At 40.7% G+C, this 27680-nt stretch overlaps 1 protein-coding gene and 1 long non-coding RNA gene across 10 annotated transcripts in view; one reads left to right on the top strand and one right to left on the bottom strand.

Annotated features, from left to right (window-relative positions):
* Positions 1-2482: 2482 nt before the first annotated feature.
* PWWP2A (PWWP domain containing 2A) overlaps positions 2483-27680 on the bottom strand; it is a 40777-nt gene continuing 15579 nt past the window's right edge. For 2 of the 9 annotated variants that reach the window (XM_042850794.2, XM_042850796.2), the window contains exons 2-3: positions 25826-25864; positions 20570-23401 (exon numbers count right to left, since the gene is read on the bottom strand). In XM_042850794.2, the coding sequence (XP_042706728.2) occupies positions 21712-23334 (1623 nt within the window). In that variant the 5' untranslated portion in view covers positions 23335-23401; positions 25826-25864 and the 3' untranslated portion in view covers positions 20570-21711. The other 7 variants (XM_008179568.4, XM_065554913.1, XM_024100237.3 and 4 more) reach the window with 6 other exon arrangements.
* LOC135973166 (uncharacterized) lies at positions 12743-16275 on the top strand. Its single transcript, XR_010589873.1, has 2 exons — positions 12743-13508; positions 15098-16275. It is a non-coding gene; the product is annotated as an uncharacterized LOC135973166 (long non-coding RNA).

The raw sequence follows: 27680 nt of genomic DNA, 5'->3' as shown, positions 1-27680 counted from the left end.
GCCCAACAGCTCTACCTTACTCTTGGGTAGTTCCAAATCCCTGACAAGGTCATTCAGTTCACCTTGTGTTATGAGGTGTGGTTCAGAGGAGGAGGATGGGAGAAAACGTGGGTCCTGTGACATTGATGGTTCAGGACCAGAAGTTTCATCCTCTTCCTCGTCTGACTCAAGTGAGAATGATTCTGGTGCATCAGGAACCGGCAGTCCTTCTCCGTGGGGTACTGGGCGTATAGCTGATGGAATGTTTGGATAATGCACAGTCCACTTTTTCTTCTTTGACACACCTTTCCCAACTGGAGGCACCATGCAGAAGTAACAATTGCTGGTATGATCTGTTGGCTCTCTCCAAATCATTGGCACTGCAAAAGGCATAGATTTCCTTTTCCTGTTCAATCACTGGCAAAGATTTGTTGCACAAGTGTTGCAGCATATGTGTGGGGCCCACCTCTTGTCCTGACCTCCAATTTTGCAGTCAAAATAAAGGTGATAGGCTTTCTTAATCATAGTGGTTATACCGCGCTTTTGTGATGCAAAAGTCACTTCACCACAAACATAGCAGAAGTTATCTGCACTGTTCACACAAGTACGAGGCATCTCTGCTCACTTTGGCTAAACAGAAATGTGTCCCTTTGCAAAATCAAACACTGACAAATAAGAGAGTACGACACTGTATGATTTCTAGAGCTGATATAGGGCAATTTGTTCAGCAGAGTGATGTAAGCTTCGTTATGATTGCATCATCCATGACTTCTAGGAATAACATGATGCGATTCATATCATGTATGATGCAATACCAGCTTCAGATTGCATCATTCATTGTTTTGCCTAAAAAGCAAGTACTGTCCAAACCCAGTCATAGATTTATTCCTAGATCCAGTCAAAGATGTATTTTAGTCATTTCTGGTTTAAATTGAGATCCCTTCCCTTTATAGCTCACTTATCCTCCGCCATTCCCAAGTCAAGGGTCGTATATACTGACCCAATAGCATATCTTGAAAACTAGAGCCAATCAACAATTTTAAGCATCATTTTCATTCTCAGTGACCCAGAATTAGTAAAGTTTGACTACATTTATTTCAGAAGCATTTTGGCTGTAGAGCAGTGTAATCAAAACAGGAGTAGAAAATGGAACATTTATAAAACGAACAGAAAAAGCATATGCCCTATTTCTACTCCATACAAGAGACTCGAGGAGAGAAGATATGATGCACTTTGCAGTTATACTGGACCAAAAATGTCTGAATAGCATGGAGGATAGATCCAAGGTAGCTGTCACAACAGACTCAGTGCATCTGCACAATCATTTAATTCCAACAAATTAGTTTTAATACTTTGGAAAGGTATTTGGCTGAGACTATTACCAACTGTATTGCACAGTTGATCTGTCCCTTCAGACAAATTGTACACCATTGAAAGAGGAAAATTCTTAGTCAGTCACATGCTTAATAAACATTTCCAAATAGATTTCTTATCTACTTTATATTTGATTAACCTAGACATAAATAAAAGATGTGCTAGTTTTTCCTAAGTATGGAAGATTTAATTTGCAGGAACTGAGAGCATTTTTTTCTTTTACCAGACAGTGCAGCTCCTGTAGATTCTGGAATTTGAGGAGATACGCAACAACTTGACCCTGCTTTGACCCAATGCTACAAATGTTGTGCTTTTTTTAAAGTGAATTACCCATTATGGCATAACCAGTTCACCTCCTTCAGGGAAAATTATGAGATTATGCAACTCAATGTGGGGAGTTTCCTCCCTAAATGGAGAAAGATTCCATTACCCTTACCTGCAACAGATAGATTTGTCTGAAGCTGTTAATATCACAAGGAACCAGTGATTGAATAGCACGCAGATCTTGTTCTTCAAAGGCCTCAGCTCTTTCCTGCGTTCCAGCTGCTTTGTACAATGCCGTCAGAACAAAGTGGTACCAAAGACAGCATTAGCTGGTCACCAGACAATTCCCCACTCCATAGGGGGATTCCTGGGTGGCACAGAGCTCTTATGCCACTCCCTATTGCTATGGCCAATGCAGGGGGTATAGCCACTGTGTCCTTCACCTACAGCAATCCCCATCTGCCATGGTGTGCCTCCATCGTAAGCTGTATCCAGTGCTCCTTGACTGCAACCATGGATTACAGTCATGTTTTCTTTGTCTCTGCCTCTTCATGGTGCACAGTATCTTTTCTCATTGTCTATGTGGGGGCTTTTACTATTTCTTGTGGAAAGCATCCAACTGGTCAAGGAAGATTTAACATGAACCAGCCACCATGGGCCAAACTCAAGGTTGGACAGCGTTAGTCAAGTAGGAATTTAGTCTGGAGGATGCACTCTCAAGAGCAGATCAGCATCCTCACTTTAATTCAGAAAATGTAACAGACATAAGATGTAATCAAAACTTGCTGGTTTAGGAAAGGAAAAGGAAATATAAAGGAAAATTATAGCATAGAAATGTTCCACATCATTTCCCTTCAACAAGTGCTGAAAAAAAAAATCAAGGCTTTATTTGAATAAATGTTACACAACATTCTTTAACATTTACCTCTGAGCAAACCTTAAAAGTGAATCATTTTTTCCCCCTCATTCAAGTCTACAAAATGAAGGCGGCATAGTGACCATTCAATATACAGACAAAAAGGTAGCATGGAGCAAAGCTTAAATATTAAGCAACTAAAGCCAAAAAGTGAAAAGCAATACATTACTGTACTTCTCAGTCATTAAAATATCCCTGACAGTTTCACTTTAAAATGAAAATCTGGTTTCAAACAAAATGGCTGCACTACTTCCCATGAAAATAAACTCATTTTTATGAGCAAATACAGTTTGCTACCTTGTCTATTTTTTAAGCTTTCTATTTGCTTAATTTACCCATATACTCCAATGCAGAGATCTGCATTTCTCTCAAACTATAATGTTCTGTATACTCCAACTGATGTGTGCTAGTGCTCTTGCAGGAGAGGCAGTAAGAGCACTGGTTAAGAGTCAGATGTCATATAGGCAGGCACTACTGGCTTCCACACACAACGTCAATCATTTCAATCCCAGCATGGAATAACCCTGCTATTACAGTCCTGGGCCTTTTTCCTAAGCAGAAACTGTTTTGTGCCATGTTGTCTGGTGTGGTTTTGTTTTTTGTTTTCACGTGGATAAAAGTGACTCCCCCAGTGGGGATGAGACCCCCATCTACTTGTAATACAATCAGGGTTTGGTCTCCAGAGGTAAAAGGCTAGCACATTAACTCGCTGCACCCTGTCCCCCTCTCTCTCTCTAAGGCTACGTCTACACTACGACCTAGGGGTCTAATCCCAACTTGCATGAGGTGTCACTACGCTAGCGTGAGTATACATAGCAGTGTAGCTGTGGTAGCATGTGTAGCTGCAGTGGCAGCATGGCTTAGCTATGCTGAATACAAACCTGCTTCAGACTGGTGGGTACAGTCTAGGCCCCACTAAGCTATGGCTCTGCTGCTGGTACCCATGCTACTGCGGCTACACTGCTATTTATACTCACGCTAGCTCCATGAGAATTAGCATGTGGATGTGTACATCACACACCTAGCTCATAGTGCAGATGTAACCTAAGAGTGAGATGCTTTAATTTATAATAAATCTTGGTCACATTTCGGGCAGTGGAGCAGGACCAGACTGCTGACCCTCTGCTTTGACTACATTAGAAAGGAAGAGTACTGCAGAACAATAATTACTATTCTCTATTTTAAAAAAAAAATCTGCAGTTTATTATGAAAAGTAGCACAATTTGAATCTACTGTACAACAGCAATGTGCAGCTAAAATAGTTTTTGAAAGAAACAGGTGCTATGGTTTCGGTTTCTGGTTTTATAAATAAATTATGAAGTTACCACTAATCAAACTAAAGTAACTACTAAATCTCTAATATAGAACTGCCTTTGACTATATGTACCACCAATATATCTTTCCTGGGTATGGATTATTGTTTCCCCTGCTCTGCTAAAAATATGGATTTGTTACCAAATACCAAAGCAACCGGGAAAAAAATATACATCTATGGTCACCATGATTTGAAATCAAAGGTTACTTAATTCATGATCCATGCACACCGGTTATAAAACCATATTTGTGCCTTTGGAAACCAGAGATTTTTGGAAAAAGTGCTCTCTTTGCAGATAACCTGTAGAAAGATATTTTACATTCCCTGATGAGATCAGAATATTTGTAAATAGGAAAAGAGCTTAGTACAAGCCTTTGCATTTCCATCGAAAGAGGAACTTGTACTTTATTAGAACTTTAGATTATGTGCACATTTTCATTTCTCCAAAATAAATATTTACTCTCCCAAGTCAGGCATCCAGTGAATTCGCTTCTATCATCAAGAATAGCACAGGAAACCATATTGTCAAGAAAATGTGCACACAATATTAAAACAATCAGTGGCAAATAAATTAACAAGCCAATATTCTAGCAGTATGGTCAACATTCACTAGCTTCAGCTGAAATAACTATTACTAAACATCTTTTGGAGAAAGGAAGAAAGAGGATAAAAGATTTGACCTTCTAATTTTGATTTAATGGTATCCAAAGAAGTTGAGGCAATGTGAATCAAGCAGGGGGCTGGACTCTTGAGGTCCCCTCCAGCCCGACATTTCTATGATTCTATTAAATCAACCACCATTAGAACCACTAATGGAAACTCTTGCTGTACTAGCTGCCTGCACGAGCTCTATTCTGGGCTGGAAGGGAGGGGAGGGGGGAAGAACAATGACCTGGCAAACGACTGCTATCCTATCTTAGCAGTAGCATTCTTGAATCCCATACTACGATAGCATTACAAGCAAATCGAAATGACTAATGCTGTCAGAGATGTAGCCCTTCTTGATACGTTTCCAACAATCCTCAATTCCCAAAGTGTTACATCAGCATAAGAATAGAACAACCATTTTCACAGGGGAAGATTTTTCCCATAAATTAGAGATACATGGAGTTACTGTTGATATCCTGCCCATCACCTCTCTGGGAAACATTGGTCTCATTTAACAAGACTGTTCATATTTTACAATACAGCTGCTTTCGGACATGCTTTAGATCACAGGTTATAGCTCTGCTAACACCCATACTAAATACTAACTAAGCCTTGGAGAATGGAAAATGCAGTGCTAAAGTTAAGAATCAAAACAGTCATCTTTCCAGGCAATTGGCTCCATCATTGGGGCCTGTCAAACATATTGATTAGACTGTCACATTAAAAAAAAATATATTCGCAGTGATTCTTCATACTAATAATTCAAGTGGTTCCTTCCATGAACACTTTGTATAATCTCTCCCCATCTCATGCGTCATTTATTGCAAAAAAGTTTTATAAAATATTTCCTAACATCTTTTTGAATTTAAAAGAAAATGTACAATAGACACAGGTGCCCCAATAGGATTAGTGGGGGTGGTTTTGTTTGTTTAACACATTCACCCTGCCCTCTCTTCCCTCTGTTTAAGATTTCAGAGGAAAAATATGACAATTCAGTCTCAAATTTTTGTCATTCCTGATGAGCTGGTGTTCTTCGTGGCAGTGTGGTGAGGTTCCATAAAAACAGCAGGTGCCTAGTGTCTCTGAGCTGAAAAGGGGAGAGAAAGGGAAAAGGGTTAAACTTCTTCCAGAGTACTGCATATGTGGCAAGCAGAATCTGAGGTGGTCAGAACAGTTATTGTTTCACCTGTACATTTGGTGCATTCCACAGTAAGAGAAGCTGGGGGGTGGAGGGCGGTCTTAAAATTGTTATAAAACATATACAAGTGAACAGACCCCTCATAAATATCACCCACTTTCAACATCAAGCATTAATTTAAATTTTCAGAGAAGCTTAGGGGTTGTTAATCAAATGGGAATGATTAATATACAATGCCTTTGGGACCATGTGTAACTCACTGATATACAACTCAAAAGTGTCAACACATTTGCACTTGGCTACAGAGAACTGAAAGCACGCAATGGAGCAGCAAAAATAAAGCTACTGAACATGTTGCCTTTCAGCAACCACTTGGTTCACAGTCTGCCGTTGCCCCACGACACACAGATGAAAATGGCAGCTGAACAAAAGCAATCCAAGCAATAAACAGTTCTTCTACAACACCATCGCCAGTAGCTAAGCACTGAGAGTATTACAAAGATTCAGTGTTATTAGTATAGGTGCACTTGCCATTTAGGTCTGGTTAGGAAAGCGAAGGAGGTTCCAACAAAACCTGCCCAGTTGTGCTGACTCTTTTTACAATCCTGCTGGAGCTTGCTCAGACTAGAATTGCTTTAGATAGCTAAACATATGTTTTCCACTCCCTCCAACACAATGCCTTAAACAATACATCCTGATTAACAGAAAAGACGGTGGATGGACCTAAGCCCTGAGGCTGTTGCTGAAAAGAAGTAACTTCAGAGAAGAGAGGGGAAGGGAAGCTTGAGAAATCACTTGATACGTAAGGGGTGGGATGAGAAGAGAGGGATGAAAAACAGAAGAATAATGATCTGACATAGGAGTGGGCAAGGGGTATTTACTAAGGAACTTCTCAGTTTGAAGGTGCTTACTGTGCCTGGAAAGTTGACTGTAATAGTAGCATAAGAGTTTGAAAAACAGCTCATTTTATGTCCTCTGCTCTGCAGTAAAAGGAAGTCAGATGGAGTGGGAATTTGGGAGTGATTGGACACAAAGGGGAGGAAGCGAGGAGCAATTATGAGGTTTAGTAGAATTGTGGATCCAAGCTGAGATACATCAATTGCTGCATCTTGGCATTCTGGCTAAAAATCTGTTGCGTTAGTTTTAATATCTGATACGTCCTGCATTTGGGTACTATGTTCTGTCTGCAAGAAAATCAAGTCCACATGCCCTTCAGAGATGAATGAATTGAGCAAGCAGAGCTTCTGCAAAGAAAAGGATGCTAATCTTATACTTCCACATAGGGAGCAAGTGCTGATTTTTGCAAAGTATATTTTGCAACTGAAATCAAATGACATTTACCGTTGGTGCAGGTCACTGTGCATGGAGTATGAAGAAAAAATTACATTTGCTTTCCACAAATGTTAAAATAGACTTTCTAATCTCAAAAATATGACAGGTTGCCTAACACACAGTATGGTCTTGCTCTTCCATGCCGGCAGGCCCAGGGCAGCACAAAGGCCTATAGCAGCAGCCTAGAATTAGATAAGCATTGTATTAACTAGCTTCACTGCACCCAGGAAATCTCTCTGATGGAAACCTCCATAACGTCAGTATTACAGAAACAAATTCTTGTCAGAAATTCAACAATACTACAAAAATGTAAGATTACAGTTTTTCCCAACATGTTTAAATGCCTTTGCTCAAAAACCCAGCAACACAAATACATATAGAAGAGGGACCTGGTGTCTTCAAATCAGTCAGTAGATGAACAGCCAATAATCCACATTCCAAATTTAGCCCTGATTTACTCTTCAGCAATACTGCCACCATCAGTCAACTAACTTCAGGGGCTTTCCACAGGAGTAAATGAGGGAAGAATTTGGCCCAATGATTCTAAGCTGTACACTAACATTACTGTTTGTTTAAAGTAAGTAATGGGCAGATGGCATTTACAAACCATGTGGTTTTCTACTGGCCTTTAATAGTGTTTGTAGCAGTTCTAATTTAAGTTTAAGGCCATATGCTTCCTTTAAATGATGCTTAACACAGCATTTTGGACCCTAAAGGAGCACACAGTTTTGCCTTTTATCTTTTTACACCTGACCTCATAATAGCTAGTCTAGCCTCATGTCCTTTAAGATAGTTCACAAGCTACTGTAGTACCAGCAGACCACAAAAATCCTTAGATTATTTTTAGAACAACCCAAAACATGTCTGGATTACTAGACCTAACAAAATGGGATAGTAGTGGATCAAACTCCTCCAAGTCCATAAACCATAACCTTTTTCTTGTGAAGTAAAAGCATCATACAAAATAAGCTCTATTTATTATGTCAGAAACACTCAACACTGTCCTATAAAAATCCTTGCATAAAAATGCATAAAAATATGCATATGTCCATATCAAACATAAATACCGTACCAAGTTGCAAATACTAATTTAGACCTCAATTCAGGAAAACACTTAAGCATCTACTTAATTTTCAGCATGTGCTTTAAATTCCATTGACTTCAATGGGATTAAGGCACATGCTTAAAGTTAAGTGCTATCCTGAATATGGATGCTCTCCTAAATTGGGGAATTGGGAAGAAAAAAATATGTCAATCAAACATGTTCTTTGAGCAGTGGATCCTAAACTGTGGTCCATGGACCACTTTCTAGTGGCCTGCAGAGATCTGGCTGGTCACATGGTTTTAATTCTCCTCCTTGTTTCCAGCTTCTAAATCACATTAAATGCAACTTAAACAACACTAAATACTTTCCTAATTTTACTTGTCCAGGTAAGCCATTGCAGTAGTAGCCACCAGTATGTTATGTAACTGCCAGTGGCAGGAAGAGGTGGTCCACATAATCACAAATGGAAGGGCAGGTGTCCAAAAGACTGTCTCTATTAAGATGTTGTCGACACTATGAAAAAGTGTCCTTATTTTAAGAGACCTTAAGATCCTCATTTTAAAAGATACAGTACTCATTTTGTTATAAAACATTTTTACCTTTACCTAGAGCTCTGTTATTTGAACATGATCATATAATGCAAATCTCAGAAGCCAATGTGAAAAGGAAATTTTCTTGAATAAATTGAAGCTAATACACATCAACCTTATCACCAAGTATGTGTCAGTGGAAACAGCTGAAATGCACCGTCTGTACATGAGGTACAGGTGCGCCAAGTTCAAATGGAAGTAGGAAATTGAGTGAGTGATGAATTCATCAGCTCTAACCTAACTTGTTTTGGGGGATGATTAATTGATGACATAATGCCCCCTTCACTTGAGGCAGGGCTTAAAACAGACAGACCTGCCAATTCACTGTTAACTTCAGTGCCCCCAATCTGAATCCACAGTGGTCTGTCAGATACTGTAAGGGAGCAGCAGGACTCGTCACTGTCTGATGTAATATGCTGCCATTTGTTGAGACCTATGGTAGAAAAGACCAAGTTAACAAAAATAGAGCATTCATTCATGACTTTTTTTTTTTTTTTTAAATCACAATTTAGTTGCTTGTCTTCCTGAATTCCTTCCGGGTAGATTTCTTTAGCTTTACAGAAATGACATGAAAAAGTACTGACAACCAAATGGAAAATAAGGAGGCATCAACTACCTTTTAAGAACTTAACTTAGACTGGACTTGCAGGGCTCAAGTCTCTCTCAGAAATAACATTTAGCAAACAGAACTAGTTTCTAGTAAACATCGTTAATATATTATACACATAGAAGGACTTTGTATTAGATCCAATGTGACAAAATAATTATCTAGAATAACTGAAAGTCACAGGGCTTGATTCACTGTGGATCTGCACCTTGTGCTGTCATTTACGCCTGTCAAGGGAGCCTAAAGCACTACCTTTTCATCGGGTAGTGTTTTATACCCACTTTGCACTGGTGTAAATCTCAACATAAGGAGCAGGGAAGAAGTTAATCAGGCCCATGCATTTTGTTTTTTCACTATATTCAAAAGCAGAGTGTGGCAATTAAACAGCTGACTTGCCACTGTGGCAGAGTGACTGTTAACCTACATCCATGGTTAACCATCACTATGCTCAGTGTCCTAGATTTCTCTTGCTTCCTAAGAAAGGACATCACAAAAATACCTGCTCCTCTCCCTTGCAAGAAGGTCCACAGAAAGGACACCAATCTTTTTTCAGATCTTGAAAATCCTATCTTAAAGAGGTAGGAAGCTGAGATTATGTCTTACCTAGGGCTCTACATACATGTAAAAACACTTCACAGTGCTGCACGTTGTATTTGTACAAACCACTAAAACTTGTATTCTTAATTGTCGTAATTTGCTTAAAAAACAACAGAAGGTAAATAAACTATCAGTTTCTGTATTTTGCTTCTCATTCTTTATTAAGAGCAATCACATTTTAAAAACCCTCCATGGTCTTTATTTTTTTAGAGAGCATGTGGTCCTTCAAACAATTCTTCAATTGAGGTAAAAAAATGTTCTGTCTAGGATATCCATGTCTGTTGACGTGAGTACGGTATGACAGAATATTATGATCACACATGGTGAAAAAGCAAATGGGGCAGTTGCTCTCTTAGGAAACAAGGGTCCTGATTTCAGGCAAAGATACTTAGTAAAAAGACAAGTAAAGGAAAATACAGAAAAACATATTTACAAGAAATAATGCTTCTGAATACAGTAAAACCTTACTAATCCACCCACCCAAAAACTGATGGTCTTACCTCACTCCCACTAATGATTTAATAGTAGGTGTTTTAGTGAGCTCCCATATTACTAATACTACAGTAATATGAAGTACTATAATAAATAATTAAAACTAAACTACAACTGACAAAATGAATGAATAAGATACATTTTGTTTTCTTGAGTTTGTTCATTTGCTTGTTTAATGAGAGCTACTGGTAATGAGAAAACAGTGGCATTAAATAAACAAACAAACAAAAAAAACAACTTTCACTTCTTGAGGCCTTGTCTACACATACAAGTTATACTGATTTAACTAAATTGATTTAGAAACGAGTGTAGTTAAGTCAGGACAACCACCCTGTAAGGTACCCTTAAATTGGTTTGAGAGTGCCTTACACTGATTTACTATAGGTCAATAAGGAATCAGTGTGTTAAATTGATATAAGGACTTAAACCAACTGCAGAGCATTCAGACACAGGGGCTGACCCAATTTAACTTTGCTGGTTTCTAAATCAATTTACTTAAATCAGTACAACTTTTGTTTGTAGACAAGGCCTGACATAGCAAGAGTAGAGAATCACAGTCTCTTTAAAATGTACTAACTACAAAATGAAACCACATATGTGCTGTCACACATTTCCTACTCTCCTTCCAGGCCCCGCAAAACAAATACCATGGAAGAACATTTCTTATGCTGAGGAATCCCTCGTCGTGAGTTACGCAAAATGCTGACTACTGATGTAAAGGACAAAAGGTACAAAGAATGGTTGAAAACTGGAGTTGCTGAAAAGAATGAAGTGTGATTGGATCTTCAGAGGCCAATGCTTCTACATTTCTAAGCTTCCTGTGTCGGTACAATGTCTGTGTCCTTAAATGCCATCACCCCTGTGAATGCAGCTGTTTATCTGTTATTTCATTCAGTGGGTTTCACTGCATTGTATAATCAGTGATTTGAAAATCTCTGATAGCAAAGACATTTTGACAGCAGCACTTGACTGCTATTAGCAGACCTACAGTGGTCTAGGCAGTACGGTGGGACTATTTATGTGTAGGGCGCTACCAAATTCATGGTCCATTTTGGTCAATTTCAGAGTCATAGAAATTTACAATTTTTAAAATCCATGATTTCAGATATTTACATCTGAAATTTCAGGGTGTTGGAACTGTAGGGGTCCTGATCCAACTCTGAAGGCAGCAGTGCAGAAGTAAGGTGGCATGGTATGGTATTGCCACCCTTACTTCTGTGCTGCTCCTGGATGGGTGCTGCGTTCAGAGCTGGGTGCCTGGCCAGCAGCTGCCGCTCTCCGGCCTCCCAGCTCTGAAGGCAGTGCAGAAGTAAGGGTAGCAATACTGCAACCCCACTACCATAACCTTGTGACACCCCCTCATGACCCTCTTTTGGGTCAGGACCCCCAATTTGAGAAACGCTGGTCTCCCCTGTGAAATCTGTATAGTATAAGGTAAAAGTACGCAAAAGACCAAAGACCAGATTTCACGGCCGTGAATTTGGGAGGGCCCTATTTATGGGGACTGCTGGAGACTATGGATAAAAGTAGTGTAATAATCTTTGACCTTGTCCACATTAGAAAAATCAGTATAATTATCAAAGCAACTGCAAGCTATTGTTGCAGGACTAGTATAGACAAGGCTTAGGCACTTTTACCACTGTATCATGTAAACGTGCTCTACCTGACCCATGCCGATACCTGTAGCTTAGCACTAGTGTAGCTGCATCACTGCTGACTATCGCTGTAATACAGGTTCTAATTTTTTTTAATGTATGCTCTCTAGAGGTGTCCTTGAATCCAAGAGGTGACACACTACTTATTCTGAAGCAGACCATGGCAGTCAGCAAGGGGAAGAGACAGAAAGAGAAAAAGCAGCTCAGAATGATAAGGCAAGTTAAACCCTAAATATCCCTCCTAGTGTGCCTGAAAAAGGGAGGGAGGATCTGAAAAGAGGAAGGAGCCCTGGTTCTCAACTGGAAGCCCAAAAATTTAAAACAGCACTTACAATTACCCAATTGTCTGTTTCTGCATAGAGAACTAACAGTAAAGTTTTGCTACACAAAGCCACACCCCAAGAGAAGCAGTACACTCTGTATTACTGCTACTAGTTTATAAACCCATCTTTTAACCAGTTTTTGGAATGAGGTTAACTTTATTCTCCAATTAATGAACTACAAAAAAGTAAGTCTGGCTGTTGCATCCCTTCCCCCAAACCTATTTTAGCAAATGTAATGCTTTTAACTAAATTACAGCTGACCCACCAACAGATTCATATTTTCCTTACTTTACATCCGTTGTCACTCACTCAAACATACACACTGAGAAGAATTTCCAAAAAATAGCAAAACCAGCTCTGTGATATATTCTGAAACCTCAACTGACAGCTAAAAATAAAAGCCTGGATTTTCCATGGAGTCTAAGGGCAGGTCTTCACTACCAGAGCGGGGGGGGTGGGGGGGTGGGGTGTCAATTTAAGATACGCAAATTCAGCTACGCGAATAGCGTAGCTGAATTAGACGTATCGGAGCCGACTTACCCCGCTGTGAGGACGGCGGCAAAATCGACCTCCGCGGCTCCCCGTCGATGGTGCTTACTCCTACCTCCGCAAGACGCGATAATTCGATCCCCGAGAGATCGATTTCTACCCGCCGATTCAGGCGGGTAGTGTAGACCTAGCCTAAGAGAGATAGATGCCCAACTCCCATTGAATTTTAACGGGATTAGGCACCTAATTCCTTTAAACTTCTTGGAAAATCCCAGCAAAATATCATGTTAACATGATATTCCAGCCTAAAAGCAAGCATTGGCCCAAAGCCATTTTTATTTTCATTCTTAAAGGCAGCCTGCAAAGAAAGTAAATGTGTTTGCGCCCTTTCTTCTCCTTTTTTTGGTGAATAAAGAGGACATGAAAACTTCTTTGTTTTTCAGAAGAGGCATTTTTCACATTAAATTTTGTCTCCCTTGTTTTCTAGACACTCCGTGGAAAACTACAGGATTGAAGTGGCAGCTCCCTCAGCCCTTGGTTGCAAGCTTTCCTCCCCACTATCTTCCTGGCAATGGAGTTAAATGAGTGTTATCAACACCACCACCAATCTGAGGAAAAATCTCTTCCTCTTAACATCTCTTTTGATTTTAGAATTCCACAGTCTCCTAAGAAATCCTCAATATGCCCCATCATTTCTAATGAAAAAATAAGAGAAAATAATGTTTCCCATGGGAGAGAAACAAGGTAGGAATCTCCTTAATTCATAAAAAGGGTGCAATGAATATTTTCTTCTCTTTGCCAATCACCTTTAAATTAAGATTTCATGGATGTCCCTGATAGATCACATGGTTTCAACCCGTCAGCAAAAGGCAACTGGTCCATTTCCAATTCCAGCAGCTATAATGAAACTTGCTGTACACATTTACCTTCCTGTGAAAAGTAATTCTCTGAGAAGGTATAAGGCTCTTCCATTATATTCCAACCAATCAAATCTAAATCTCTAAAAAGGTATTAAACCCAGGATCCTGTCCAGAAAGACCACTAAGACCGAGAATTTTAACTATGTTACTAGTTTTTTTAATCATTCATTGATTAAAATAAATTAGTACATAAGGTTAATTTTAGTGCTGGATGTTTTAGAAAAACAGGTCCTAACATGCACCTTATTAATATCAATACTGAAATGATGCATTTTGGTCTCAAAAAGACCAAAGAGCATTAAATAACATGCAATTCTTTATGAAGTGCTTATTCACATAGATGCCAGTATAATCTGAAGATATATTTTTTATTGATCCTTAAAAAGTATTTCTTCGGTTCTTGATAGAACCGCAAAGCAGCAAAAGTAGGGGTGGCCAAACTTACCGACCCTCTGAGCCACATACGATAATCTTCAGTTGTTCAAGAGCCTGGCACGCCTGCTGGGGCTTCTGTCCTGCGTGGAGGGAGGTCTCAGGGTTTCAGCCCCGCAGGAGGTGCCTGCCAGGGCTTTAGCCATGTGGGGCATGCTTGTTGGCTTCGGCCCCATGGGAGGCGCCTGCTGGGCATTCGGGCTTCAGCCCCACTCCTGCTGAAGCCCCGAGCCCAGTCAGATGCGTCCTGAGCCCCAGCAGGCGTGTCCAACATGCTGCAGGGCAGAAGCCCTTAGCTTCGCCTCCCCGTCCCCAGTCTGGTAGACAGGGAATGGAGGGGAGGGGGATATGCGGGGTTCCACAAGCTGCACTTTAACTGTAAAAGAGCCACATGTGGCTCGGGAGCTGCAGTTTGGCCACACCTGAGCAAAGACATCATTACACCTTAGACTCAAGCTAACACTTCTTAGACACCTACAATTTGGCTCATCTTCAGAGGAACTATCAGAACTTGTTTCACAGTATCTACAATTTTGAAATGCTGGCAGGCCATAATCAAATACCAACAATAAATATTAATATTTCTCCAGAGCCCAGCAAAAAATCTAGGCACAGTTAGGGTCAGAAAAGCAATAACTTCTAATTCAATAGAGATTTGTGCTGTATCACAGTAAGTCAGTCTTCCCTATTTTATACACCTGTTATCACTGCAAAGCAAATACTGGTGGGAGAGTAAGCTGGATTTAGTTCATGTATCACCATCATTAAACTGAGTTCCAGTTGCAGAATCTATTACTGATGATAATGCAGGAGCAGGACCTGAATCTGCTCCCTAAGGACTAGATCATGGAGTTACTACAAGCTCTAGGCTACCCCAGGAGCACATTAGGCACCATATTTTGATTCAGAGTCACCATTTGATCCCTGCTTCCCCTTTGGTCCAAACTATACTTTGTACTGCTTACTTACCCTCTGCACCAGCTTCTTTGGATTGGGGGTTGAAGGAGAAAAATAAAACAGCATCCAGACTCCCCATCCTGTGAAGGTGGAGAAACAACCCTGAAGCACTAGCTCTCCCCCACCACACACAGACCAACGATGTTGGGAGCCTACACAGATGGATAAGGAGCTGTCTTAGGCCATGTCTACATGTACAGCGCTGCAGCTGTACCGATACTGCTGCGCTGCTGCAGTGCATCTGGTGAAGACACTCTATGCCTACAGGAGCTCTCCTGTTGGCATAAAAAAAAAAAAAAAAGCACTGCCGTGAGCAGCATAAGCTATGTTGGTGGGAGAAGCAGCTCTCCTGCTGACAGCGACGTGCACAATAGCACTTATGTCGGTGTAATAAACTATTCCCCCACAAGCAACTCAAGCCACTCCTTACAACATTATTTTTGACCCTGTGTGCCATTCAGCTTTGCTCTCCTTCTAGTTCCACAACACCCAGTTCTTATGGCTACCTTTACAACACCTAGATGAAAATAAAGTAAATAGGGACAAGAAATCTCATCTCAACCTTTCGTCATTGTAAGTGTTGTGTGTAACTTTACTCACCTCCATGTTTACTGATTTATTGCACAAAATAGCTAACTCCTACCCCTGTAACAATAGACTGCTAATACGCCTGTTACTTCGTGTTTAGTCATTTATATGACAATATGTATCAGCTGTTCCTATTTATATAATTGCCTGTATAACCTCAGGTATATTTTATGCCCCTTCATGTAATTATCCATTTTAATAAATTATAAATTGTAAATGAAAGGAGACAGGAGCTGAATTAACTTATTGTGCTTCATTGCTTGTTCTTGTTTATTAGCTTGTTTCCTAATCTCCTCAGGAAATAGACCAATTCTATTTCCTAACACTGCTTCACAAAACACCTATCAGGATGATGAGTAATGATTCAAGAGGACATGAGGATACACCTTCCTACTGCTAATCTGGTTCAATTAAGTGCTCCTAGTGTACATCCAAAAGCAAAAGTTGAAGCACAGCATGCAAGTCATCTGGCATTTCAAAATTTAAGAAAGTGCGGTAGCTTGCTTTGCACCTTAAGCTGGCACTGAACGTTACAAGTCTCATGTCAATTTTCCATTGGTATGATCCATTAAGGCGAGAGTCTGGCTACCCTGAGAACAAGACACTTTTTTTTTTTTAAATGTGGTTTTATCATACCCTAAAAAATCTTGACGTTCTTAGACCTAATACAGTTTAGCCAAATAAAAATCCTTTCAATGCTGAAATTGAATGAAGAAACTGTTTTACTAGTCAAATATTAGAAGCTAAGTAGCATGAATGTTGTCTTTTAAATAATATCTGTATTAAAAGTTATAGCTCATAGAGATTTAATGAAATAGAGTTCTTAAACATTTGTTTTTAATTTCCTGTAGAACTTTGCTCAATAGAAGATGCAAACAACATTCACATTCAATTTCATATGTGGATGAATGACTGTATTTTTACTCCAAACCTCTGAGACAATGATACTTACAGGGATTTATTGGGATTATATTCTCTCCCCTTCACATCAGATGCTTCTAATTTAGCTTTAGAGGCCTTCAAAGCAAAGTTATGTTTTGTATCCACATTCATGGCTGACAGCCTCCTATTTTCTCACTTGAAATAATTTGGGTAGATAACAGATGTACTGAAAAAGAACTGCAGAACTGCAAACCCCATAATCCACTGGCCGTGATGTATTTTCTTAGGCTGGCAGCAAGTTAGGCAAATCACCACTACCCTTTACTGAAGCGTAACACTTTCCTTCGTAATACATAGGCTGCTGATAGATGATCAAATAGTACATTTTCACTTCGGCACTGGTTAGGCCTCAGCTGGAGTACTGTGTCCAGTTTTGGTCACCAATGTATAGAAAGGATGTGGAGATACTGAAAAGGATCCAGAGGCAAGCAACAAAGATGATCAAAGGGATGGAATGCAAGCAAAGGCTGAAGGAACCAGATATGTTTAGTTTGGAAAAGAGGAGATTGTGGGGGGCATGATAACAATCTTCAAATGCTTGAAAGGCTGCCTAAAAAAAAGGATTGAGAAAAGTTGTTCTCTCTTCCCACAAACAGCAGGACAAGAGGCAATGGGTTCAAACTACAGCACAGACTAAGATTAAATCTCAGGAAAAACTTCCTAACTGTAAGAACAGTAGGACAAAGAAAAAGACTGCCTAGGGAGGTTGTGGAAGCTCCTTCGCTGGAGATTTTGAAAATGAGGCTAGATAGTCATTTGTCTTGGATGGTTTAAACACAATAAATCCTGCATGTTGGCAGGGGGTTAGACTAGATGACCCTTGCGGTCCCTTTTAACTATTATTCTATGATTCCAGCAGTACCATGTGCACTAATAATTACATAGCTTAGTTCCAAAGATGCATCATCCAAGCACTGTAAAAACAAATGCACCTACTATCAGGTATTTATGAGTCTTTAAAATGATCTAAAATTGATTTAAGAGCTATTAGATTGTGAATATACTGAAAACCACAGGTACAGCACAGCCTGTGCTCACAGTGGAAACATCCACTGGGATCCGGTGAGCACATTAAACAATTTCTGGCAAGTACAGAGCAGGTTGCATTGGATTAACTTCAAATTTTCCATCACTTAATAGTCCCCAAGGACAGGGTAATAAGGTATGAGGTACAGTTGCAGCTGTTTACAGTTAAAAAGTTTTAACAATGCTTAACATTTGCTCCACCACTAACTCAACTAACTCTTTGGACGGAGAGTACACCACAGATCCTTTTCCATGATTTAAAAGGAAGACAGTGGTGAAAGTAAGTTCACCTAAGCAAGCATTTTAGGCAATTCATATGAAGTGTTGTGGTGCAAAGAACTGACAGGTTTTAGGTTACGAGACTAAGTATTAGACTAGAGAACAGTTTTTGTTCTTAATATTACATGTGCAAGATTTGTGCTATCTGTATTACAAAAAGTCATTCACTACAAAGACAGAACGTGTGTGTATATAGGTCATGATGACCACTCATTACATAAGACATGCACTCTCAGTTTCTTGTGAAGTTATATTTGAAATAGATTTGTTTCTTTCCCAACTCACTGAACAGTCTCTGAACACTATATACACTAGTACTATGCTACTCTTATATGGTACAGTAACACCTCACTTGAAGTCATCCTGGTTAAAGTTGTTTAGTTATTAAGTTGCTGTTCTATTAGAGAACATGCTCGTTTAAAGTTGCGCAATGTTCTGTTATAACACCCTCCACCACCACCCCCAGCGCCTACCAGCAGCCCCACAAATCAGCACCTCCCCTCACCCTCTCCGCGCCTCCTGCAATCAGCTGTTTCGTGGCGTGCAGGGAGGGATGGGGGAGGAGCGAGGATGTGGCATGCTCAGGGGTAGAACTGGGTGGGAAGAGGCGGGGCGGGGCCGGGCCTTGGGGGAAGGAGTGGGGTGAGGGCAGGCCTAGGGTAGAGCCAGGGGGTCAAGCACCCCCCAGCAGTTTGAAAAGTCAGCGCCTGTGGCCCCAGAAGCCTATGGCTGTCTCCAGCTGTGCAGAGATCTAGAGGCCAAGTGCCTCTGTGTTGTGTGTCCCGAGTGTACCATGCAACCTGGCAGATTGGGACCCTTAGAAGACTATTGGTCTCCCCAGCACCCTGGGGCGGGGGGGGGGGAATGCATTCAGTGACTAACTTGAGCAGGCATTTGTGTGATCTGCTGCTCAGAGGCTAGCAGACACATCCCCATTGGGTGCTGGAGAAGGATTCAGCAGTGTCACTTCTGATGTGCTGCCGCTTGCCTGCTCTGCCTGGCTCCCATGTTGAGCCCAAACACGCAGAGTTTGCACAGGGAGGACTCAGCAGGCCTGGGAGGTGGGGCGGCGGGGTGTTGTTGGCCCACACCCTCACCAGAGCTCTGGGGCCAGAGGATATTCACTTACCTAGTCACAGCTGTGAGTCAAACCGCATATAATGTCTTTTGTCTCGCAAATTTTTTCCTGGAACCTAATCCCTCCCCCCCCCACCATTTACATTAATTCTTATGGGGAAATTGGATTCATTTAACATCGATGTGCTTAAAGTCGCATTTTTCAGGAACAACTACAACGTTAAGTGAGAAGTTACTGTATTACAGAAGATACTATCCAAAAGTTCTAAATATTTTAAAAAGTTGCAGCAAGTTAAGTATCCAAGTATTTTACCTCAGATTTTTGGCTCAGAACATAAGATGGCTTTTATGATGTGGGATCAGTTCATTTTGAGCTGCCTGAAACTAGATATCTGCTCTATACATATAGAGATGTCTAAAAAAAACCCAGAGTGAAGTTTTTGTCTTCTGAAAACAGCCTGCTTTAAATCACAAAGTAAGGCTTATGTACTGAAATACTGTAATTGTTTCTGTTTGCAGGAAAGAATATATAAATACAAGAGTGAAACAGGATTTCACATTATGAAAATTTTCATTGTGTGTTTATTACATTCAAAAAGCATTGACTGACCTCTTGAAATTTATTTGTTAGGGAAAAACCCTAGTATAGTTGTAAAGTTAATTAGCATCTACCACACAGATTGCAGTGAGATCCTCAGGAAATCTGAGCAAAATCAATTTGGACCAACATGTATTTGTGTGGGTTTTTTTTTTTTTTTTAAACACACTAGATATTCAGTAGTTACATGAACTTGATATCAGAGTAACTGAACAAGGTTGGAAGACACTCAGTGTTTTGGAAACCAACTGACTTGTCAGTTGCAAGGCAGCATATTAAGCTTCTAAAACTGCATCACAATAAAGATTCTTTAATGGGTTCAATCACTAAATCCTGACACTGTATTTTAGTTTTACTACTACATTCAATTTAAGTTTAAATTTGTATTCCTCATCTGTGCTTTGCCAATATGAGCAAAATGGAAAAACTTGGGATGGGAATTGTTCTGGAATGAAGGCAGCCAAATTCTTCACAAGATCGTACAAAGCTGGAACAGGAAAAAAAAAAAAAGATAGTAACTCAAATGGTCAGGTATAGACCAAAACTAGGAAGGAAAAATGTAAATCGACTGCATGAAAATGCCCCAACACTGAGCAACAGACATGCAAGAGTAGCTAACAATAGTGGAGATTGGGCTTAATTAGCTTTTGACAGATGGAAAAAATGGTGATTGAAAACATTTCCTTACTGTATAAGTCATATTTTCTGTCTTTGTTCAAATCTATGGAACAGAACTGAATTTATGGAGAAATAATTTGACAAGCTTTACCTAAGACAAGAGCCAGTTTTTGGGGAAACAGATGAATGCTTAGTCTCAAAATTAGAACCCTAAGTATATACCAATAGTACTTTACAGCAAATGATCTTTTAAAAGTGCTGAATGAGAAAGAATTTACATTTTAAAGGGGGTGTCTCCTCTCAATATCATGTACACAGAAAACACCCTAAAAATTTTTCAAAGCTTTTTGAGAAACACACACAAGTAATTCAGATTTAGTCAATTTTATTTACAGTTTTGTACATTTCAGAGCATTACACAATTACATATTCTCATTTTCTGACCTGCAAACAGATACCTTAAAACGGAAATATTAAAAAAAATATGAAGTTAGATACATCCAAAATGCAACAATTACACATCTGACAATTCACAAAGTGTAATTTACCAGGACGTATCCTAAGAATTTAGGAACAACCAGTCAGAAGAAAATCTGACTAGTTTCAGCAATCAATTATTTACACATTCAAACAAAACCTCTCTTGCTCTAAACTCCCAGACAAGTGGCCTGGAAGATTTTTCAGTGGAAGAAAGACAGGAAGTTATGATTCACACCTATGCAGCATTAACAGCCCTTGATCCCAAAATACTGAGTAACATTTCAGTTTTGCCTTTGGGCAAGAGGCATCCCCTCAGCTTGTCAGACCCTGAAGTGTCGTACTTGTGCCCCTGTGTGCATAGAAAGGCTGAGTGTTTGGGGAAAAAAGTGGTCACCAAGACCCCATTTAATCTGGCCTTTAAACTCTGTTTAAAGGGGTTAGTTAAATTGGTTTCTAACATAATTTAAACTGGCCATGTGGATGAAACCAAGCATGTTTTTAAACATGGTTTGAACTCACTTTGGCCCCATTCACACCGACCAGCTATATGTATAGAAGCTACTTAATGCAGAAGTGTTGAAACAAGGTTTAAAGGCCAACATAAACAGGGCTTAAGTTTTTACACTTCCCCTGGTGGGCCACCCAGGTCACAGCTATTAATTACTTCCATCCCTTGTTTACCCTTTGCCATCTAGTGACTAGATACATACCGGCTAGAAACTACTAAAAATTCCCTGCAAATAAACTGCCCTTCAGCTGAGGCTATGGCTCCTATGCATGGGAGGAGTTTTTAATTTAAAAAAAGATTTTCGTTTGAAAAATACGGAAGTTCTCACTTTAATTTTGATTGCATGTTCAATTTGTTTAGTTAACTTTTAAGAAACAGCTACAAATTAGAACAATTTTCGTATAAAAAGAGCAGCCAACTGAGTGCAACGTTTTGAATTGGCCAAGTCCTTCATGGCAGCTCTCTAACTAGGCTATAAATTTTGTGGAGCCTCCAAATTCTTGCCTACCTTACTTTCCACGTTCACGTTTCAAACTGTGTCAGCAGGGCCCGAACTTCGGGAGTCAGCTGCTTAGCAGCCTTAGCTGCCTCTGTGATGGCCTTGCGGTAAAGGCCCTTTCTCTTCTTATTAAAGCGCGACTGAAAGTTTTCTAAAAAGGGGGACAGTTGTGAAAGAGCAAGAAAAGATGTTGTTGGGGACCCAAACCACGAAATGCGGGCCTCCTGTCGAACTAAAAGGCCATTATCTTTCCGGCTCACAGTTATAGTAAGAATACGGGCTGGCCACCAAGGGAAGCCATAAATCTTGGCCCAAACAATGTCCCCTACACATATGGTCCTGCCATCTGGTGTGACACATTTAGAGACGTTTTTGGAAAAGACTTTCATTTTCAAGGAATTACTGAGCTTTTTCTCTTCCTTTGAAGAGGAGGAGGAGGAGGAGGAAGAAGAAGGTGCATGCATGCTGCCTGGAGGAAAATCAAAGCTTTCAGTAGAACTACACTCAGAGTTGGTGGATTTCAAATCATCTGTGCTATCACTACTACACACTGATGCACTGGAAGAGTCAGATTTCTTTTGATTAAGGGTCATGTAAACTGTTATATTGCTTTTGCTGCCTCTCTTGCCCAATGTCTGGTGTTCATCCTGATCAACAGTTACATGCACTTCACTTGTGTCCTGAACCTCACTGCTGGCCTCTTCAGGGCCTTCTGAGGGGCTCTGATTTTCTGAAGGGGCCTCACCTGCTGAGCGGGTGGAGGAGCAGCGAGACTGGGGCTTAGTTGCCATCTTGCCACTCCGTATTTTCTCAAGTCCTGTCTTGAGAGATGAGTCATTTTCTTCATTCCGGTACCTTTGTGGTTTTAAACGCAATCGGGGTGGGAGGGAACCTGAGCTGGTGTTCTGAAGACGTCGTGTAAAATGGACCTTTGAATGTGCATTTTTGGAAGTGGAAGTTGCACTCTGTTTCTTTTGTGCCTTCTCTTTGGCCATTTTCAAAACTTCCCGAGCTTTTGCATGATCCATGTTTTTGCTCTGGAGAACTTTTTTAGTATTTAACTGAGCTTTCGAAGTGTTTGCTTGAGCAGAAACTTTAACTACTTTGCTTCTGCTGTGGGCAATATTTGAAACTTTGACCACAGCATTTCTTTTCTGGCTTTCATTTTGGCTTTTTCCATCTATTTTATGGTCAGTTTTAATTTTTTTATTCACAGTAGTTACACTCTCATTTCTTCGCTTTTTATGATCCTCATATTTTAAGCAGTCACTTGCATTGCCACTTTTTTTAATTTCTTTTTTTTCCGCAACAACACTGTTTTTACATTTGTCACATAAGACTTGCCTAGGTCGTAATTTGATAGCATTCATAATAGAAGTGGGTTCCTCCCTGTACATTTTCCGCTTGGGCCGCTTAATTTTTCGGGGCGGAGGCTGAGGTATTGATTGGTTATACGTGTCCCTGATAAACAAAGGAGGAGGATATGGCGCTCCCTCATGGAAGAGGGGAGGTGGTTTAGAAGTCCATAGGCTTTTAGCGAGGCTAGGTTCTGATGGCTGAATCGGAGAAGAGTCATCAGGGATTGCACCACTGGCTTCACACTTCACCTGTGTCTCATCTTGGAATGGTTTACTTTGGAGCTGCATGGCTTCAGGTTTATCCTTGTATTCCCTTTTAGGAAATATGGTCACAGGGATTCCATGGGGTCCAAACCTTAAAGGGAAAAAAAAAAGATAATTTTAAGTGTCCTCATTTTTTACTACACTGAAACAGATATTTTTAAGAGGTCCCTGCTACGGAATTGCTATTTTTAAAGACATTTTAGCTATTTATCCAGAGTCTAAGAATGTAGTTTTATTTTTCCTCAAAACAAGACACTGGACCTGTACATTTAACAATATACAGTTAGTATAAGTCACTGAACACAGGCTCCAGACTCATGAACAAGTCTTAAACAGTAGTACCAGTTTGTGCAGTAGCTACAGTTTAAGTGGTTGCTACAAGTGGCCCTAAACACACATTACTGTAGTCTAGTCTCAAGATCTCACTAATGGAAACTGGATCTACTTTGTAGTTCTGCAGAAAATGAATGCTGAGAGAACTAATTCCAAAGGAGAGTGAATTTATTACCTCCCAAGAAAGTCAGCACAAATTAAATTGCATGCTAATCCAATCGAGGCACAGAATTCCTAGAAGTCTTTTGAGCAATACAAAAATATTTAGAACATTTTTTGAGAGTTATCAAAGCAGATTCAGTATGTTTTAAAAGTATTCAATATATACATGCTAGTACCGGTTATAATGGATAAAATAAAATGTAAGTGATAGCAAACTTCGTTCTTCATACACAAGTTTTCCTTAAGAACAGTACTTGATCATTTGATGCATTACATACAGTCTGAGACAGAATGCCAAGTGACTTTGGGTCTATTCTGGCAAAGATATCCTTGTTACTTCAATACACTTGGTACAAATATGCTCTCCCTTCTCTTCCCCCACCTCACAGCACGTCTTATGCCATTCTATTTCTTCCAGCTAGCCCTAGCCAAGTTTTAAGATTTATACTGCAGCTACAACTGTTTTCGTGGAGTATGTGCAGCAGACTCAAATATTTAATTCTAATCCAATGGAAAAGAAATCCCTGAAAGAGCTGTAGGCATTGGCTCAATTTTGACTGGGCACCTGTCTTCACTGCCTTATTAGCTTAAAGTATAACTCAAGTTTTGCCCCTAACTTGATTCCGATTCACACACAAGATCTCTAGCTCAAGTTAAGTGGTATTTTAAACTCAAGGTAGCTAGACCAGGGGTCTCAAATTCAAATGACCGTGAGGGCCACATGAGGACTAGTACATTGGCCCGAGGGCCGCATTACTGACACCTCCCCCTGCTGCCCTCAGCCCCGCCCCCACTTCACCCCTTCCATGAGGCCCCACCCCTACCCCGCTTCTTCCCACCTGTTCCAGGCCCCCATTCCAACCCCTTCCCCGAAATCCCCACCCCAACTCTGCCCCCTCCCTGCCCCCAGGGGGTGCAGGAGGGGAGTGGGGTATGGCAGGGGCTCAGGGCAGGGAATTGGGGTGTGGGGTGCAAGAGGGGGCTCAGGGCAGGGGGTCAGGGTGCAAGGTGCAGCAGGAGGCTCAGGGTGCGGGGTATGGCAGGGGGCTCAGGGCAGGGGGTTGGGGTGCAGGATACGGCAGGGAGTCAGGGTGCAGGAGGGGTGTGGCAGGGGGCTCAGGGCAGGGGGTTGGGGGGCAGGAGGAGTTCGGGGGGCAGGCTCTGGCCTGGCGTGCACCAGGGGCAGGGCAGGCTCCCTGCCTGCCTGCCCTGCCCCCGCGCCGCTCTGGGAAGCGGTTGGAACCTGGGGGAGGAGAACAGGGGTCTGTGTGTTGCTGTTACTTCAGACACTGCCCCCAGCAGCTCCCATTGGCCGGGAATGGGGAACCACGGCCAATGGGAGCTGCTGGGGGCGCTGCCTGAAGCAAGAGCAACACAGACCCCTGAGCTAAACCATTAGGGATATGGTTTGAAGCTTAAGTGCTACTGAGGTTCACATGAGCTAATAATGCAGTGGGGAATCAACAGATAGTTATAACTCACTAGTTGCTAACCAACCACTCTGAGTACATTAACTTGAGCTAACCACTGCTGTTCAGACAAGCCCATAGATAAGAGGCTGTCATGCAGCATGCATTAGTGTTGGCTGTACCATTCTCTCTTTTCAACATGAACTGAGTGCATAATTGCAGTAAATGAAGTTAGGTACTTAGAGACTAGTGTCACTTACCAATACAGCTTAACTAAATGCAAGTATGCTGCTCTATTATGAAACAGGGCACTATATGTGCTAGAAGATTCTTTACATTGTCAACAAGTCTTTACTGATTTACTTTAATGCATACTGATTAAATGTGGTAAAAAAAGTTAGAGGTTATAAACAAAGCAATCTTCAGACAAAGCTGAAATGAATATGCTGCATCCAAACTGACATGGGCCATTATTCCGCCCAGTTGTAGACCATATATAATTTTGCAGAGGAAGAGCAACCTCAGTGGAGTTTGGTTTCCACAAAAGTGCTGAAAGGAAACACCCGAAAACTTACAGAAAACTAACATATTGACATAGTCGTGACTGTTACCTACACACCAGCTACTGTTCTGTTCATCTGACCTTTGAGCTATAAGGGAAGAGAACAAGAATAGTATGTGTTAACAGTTTAAGCACTACAGTGCACCTCTACACATGCTAGTGTGTATTGTTCTTCCCTTCCCCACAAAATAAACTAATTTCCCTTTGAAATTCAGTTCAGGGGGCTCTACCTGCTTAATATCTAAAGTTTAGACACTCCTCCATTAATTCAGAAGAACACTGTTCATTTTAACTATTTCTCTGATGTATTATTGAAAGCTTCAGACATTGTATTATGTATACACTCAGAAATGAACAAATACCTCTACAGTTATTTGGAGGAAGTACACCTGGCATAAATCCACTGGGGACTCATTTTTGAAAATCTGAGATTGTAACTGCCTTAAAGGTCCACCAAATGGACCATTATGTTTATCCAGTCAAAGAATACTTACATTACACAAGTAGCATTCTGGTCTTGTTGAGGCTCAGAGGTAATTTATTCACAGGAAAGTTAAATTTTAGGAAAGTATTTACAGTATCAGCTAACTATTAATGACAGGTTTCAGAGTAACAGCCGTGTTAGTCTGTATCCGCAAAAAGAAGAACAGGAGTACTTGTGGCACCTTAGAGACTAACAAATTTATTAGAGCATAAGCTTTCGTGGACTACAGCCCAATTCACAATACTTAAAATGCAATGTTTTTGACTGCATTACATAGTCACTGCTATCAAGAAACTTTAATTTCTTCCATACTGGTAAGGAAGATCTGTATCCACTTTTTGATCAGTTAGATTAAGGTATCAGAACTTGGAAAATGCATACAATAGACATTATCCCAAGAAGTAAACCTACCAGACAAGATATGGCAGTACATTAACTGCCATGCACTAAGGCCCTACAATTTAAAAGGACAAGAGAGCTGTACTCTTGATAATGGTAACTAAAAACCCTAGATAAGCTTTCCATTTAATTATTTTTCTTAAAGATAATGGATTTTTTCCCTACATTTTCCAATGTTCTCTCTTTTTACACCTCTTTCCCTACATTATTGTAAAGTGGGGCCTGTCTTATAGCCCTCTCTTCCGGCTGGACCCAGGTTTGCTCTGGCTGAGCCAGCACTCTCCCTGTGAACCTTCCCTGGACTCTGTGAGAAGGTCATTTCCAACAGGGTCAGTTCTTGCAGTTTCTTTTATTTTATTTCAAGTTTCCTCAACAAAACAAGATCAAAACTTCTAAGTCTGTCCCCCAAGCCTGTAAGTTCCTGAGCCCAGAAGTTCCTGACTTTTACCTCAGAGCCTTTGTGATAACAGGATTTTCCAATCTCCCTCCTGTCCATTTTGTTTCTGGGCGCAGTTCCTCCCAACAGTCGCTCCAGCCTCTTCTGGCTGCCCCCCCCCCTTTTTTTTTTGGAGGACCAGCCCATTAAGTTTCAGGTCTTCTCCCAAGTGTGGCAGCTGGGGTTAATCAGTCAGCCAGCTACTGGCCTCTCACACCAGAGGAATACCATCCTTTTACTATAGTTACAATTATGCTCTTTACCACCTCTCCTATATTTTGTCTCTTCTGTTTCTTCCTCACCACCCCCCCCCTCACAAAAATGACCTGTATATTCTTAAAAGCCTACTTTTCTATCTTATCTACTCAATTCTTCCCTCTCTCAGTTACATCCACTCATTCCACATCTACCCACCCCTGCATACATGGGTTTCTGATAAGTGTCAGCCCTAAAGAGCTACCAGACCAGACTGAGATGGGGGACTACATTGTCAAGTGGCAATATCCAGACAGGAAAGTACCACAATATAGCCATTTTATACTCCACCTTCCCCCTCTCCCCACCCCCAGATCCTGGGTCCAGTTC

The sequence above is a fragment of the Chrysemys picta genome, chromosome 8, assembly GCF_011386835.1.
Source record: "Chrysemys picta bellii isolate R12L10 chromosome 8, ASM1138683v2, whole genome shotgun sequence".
NCBI lineage: Eukaryota > Metazoa > Chordata > Testudines > Emydidae > Chrysemys > Chrysemys picta.
This window is presented reverse-complemented; position numbering and strand designations above follow the sequence as displayed.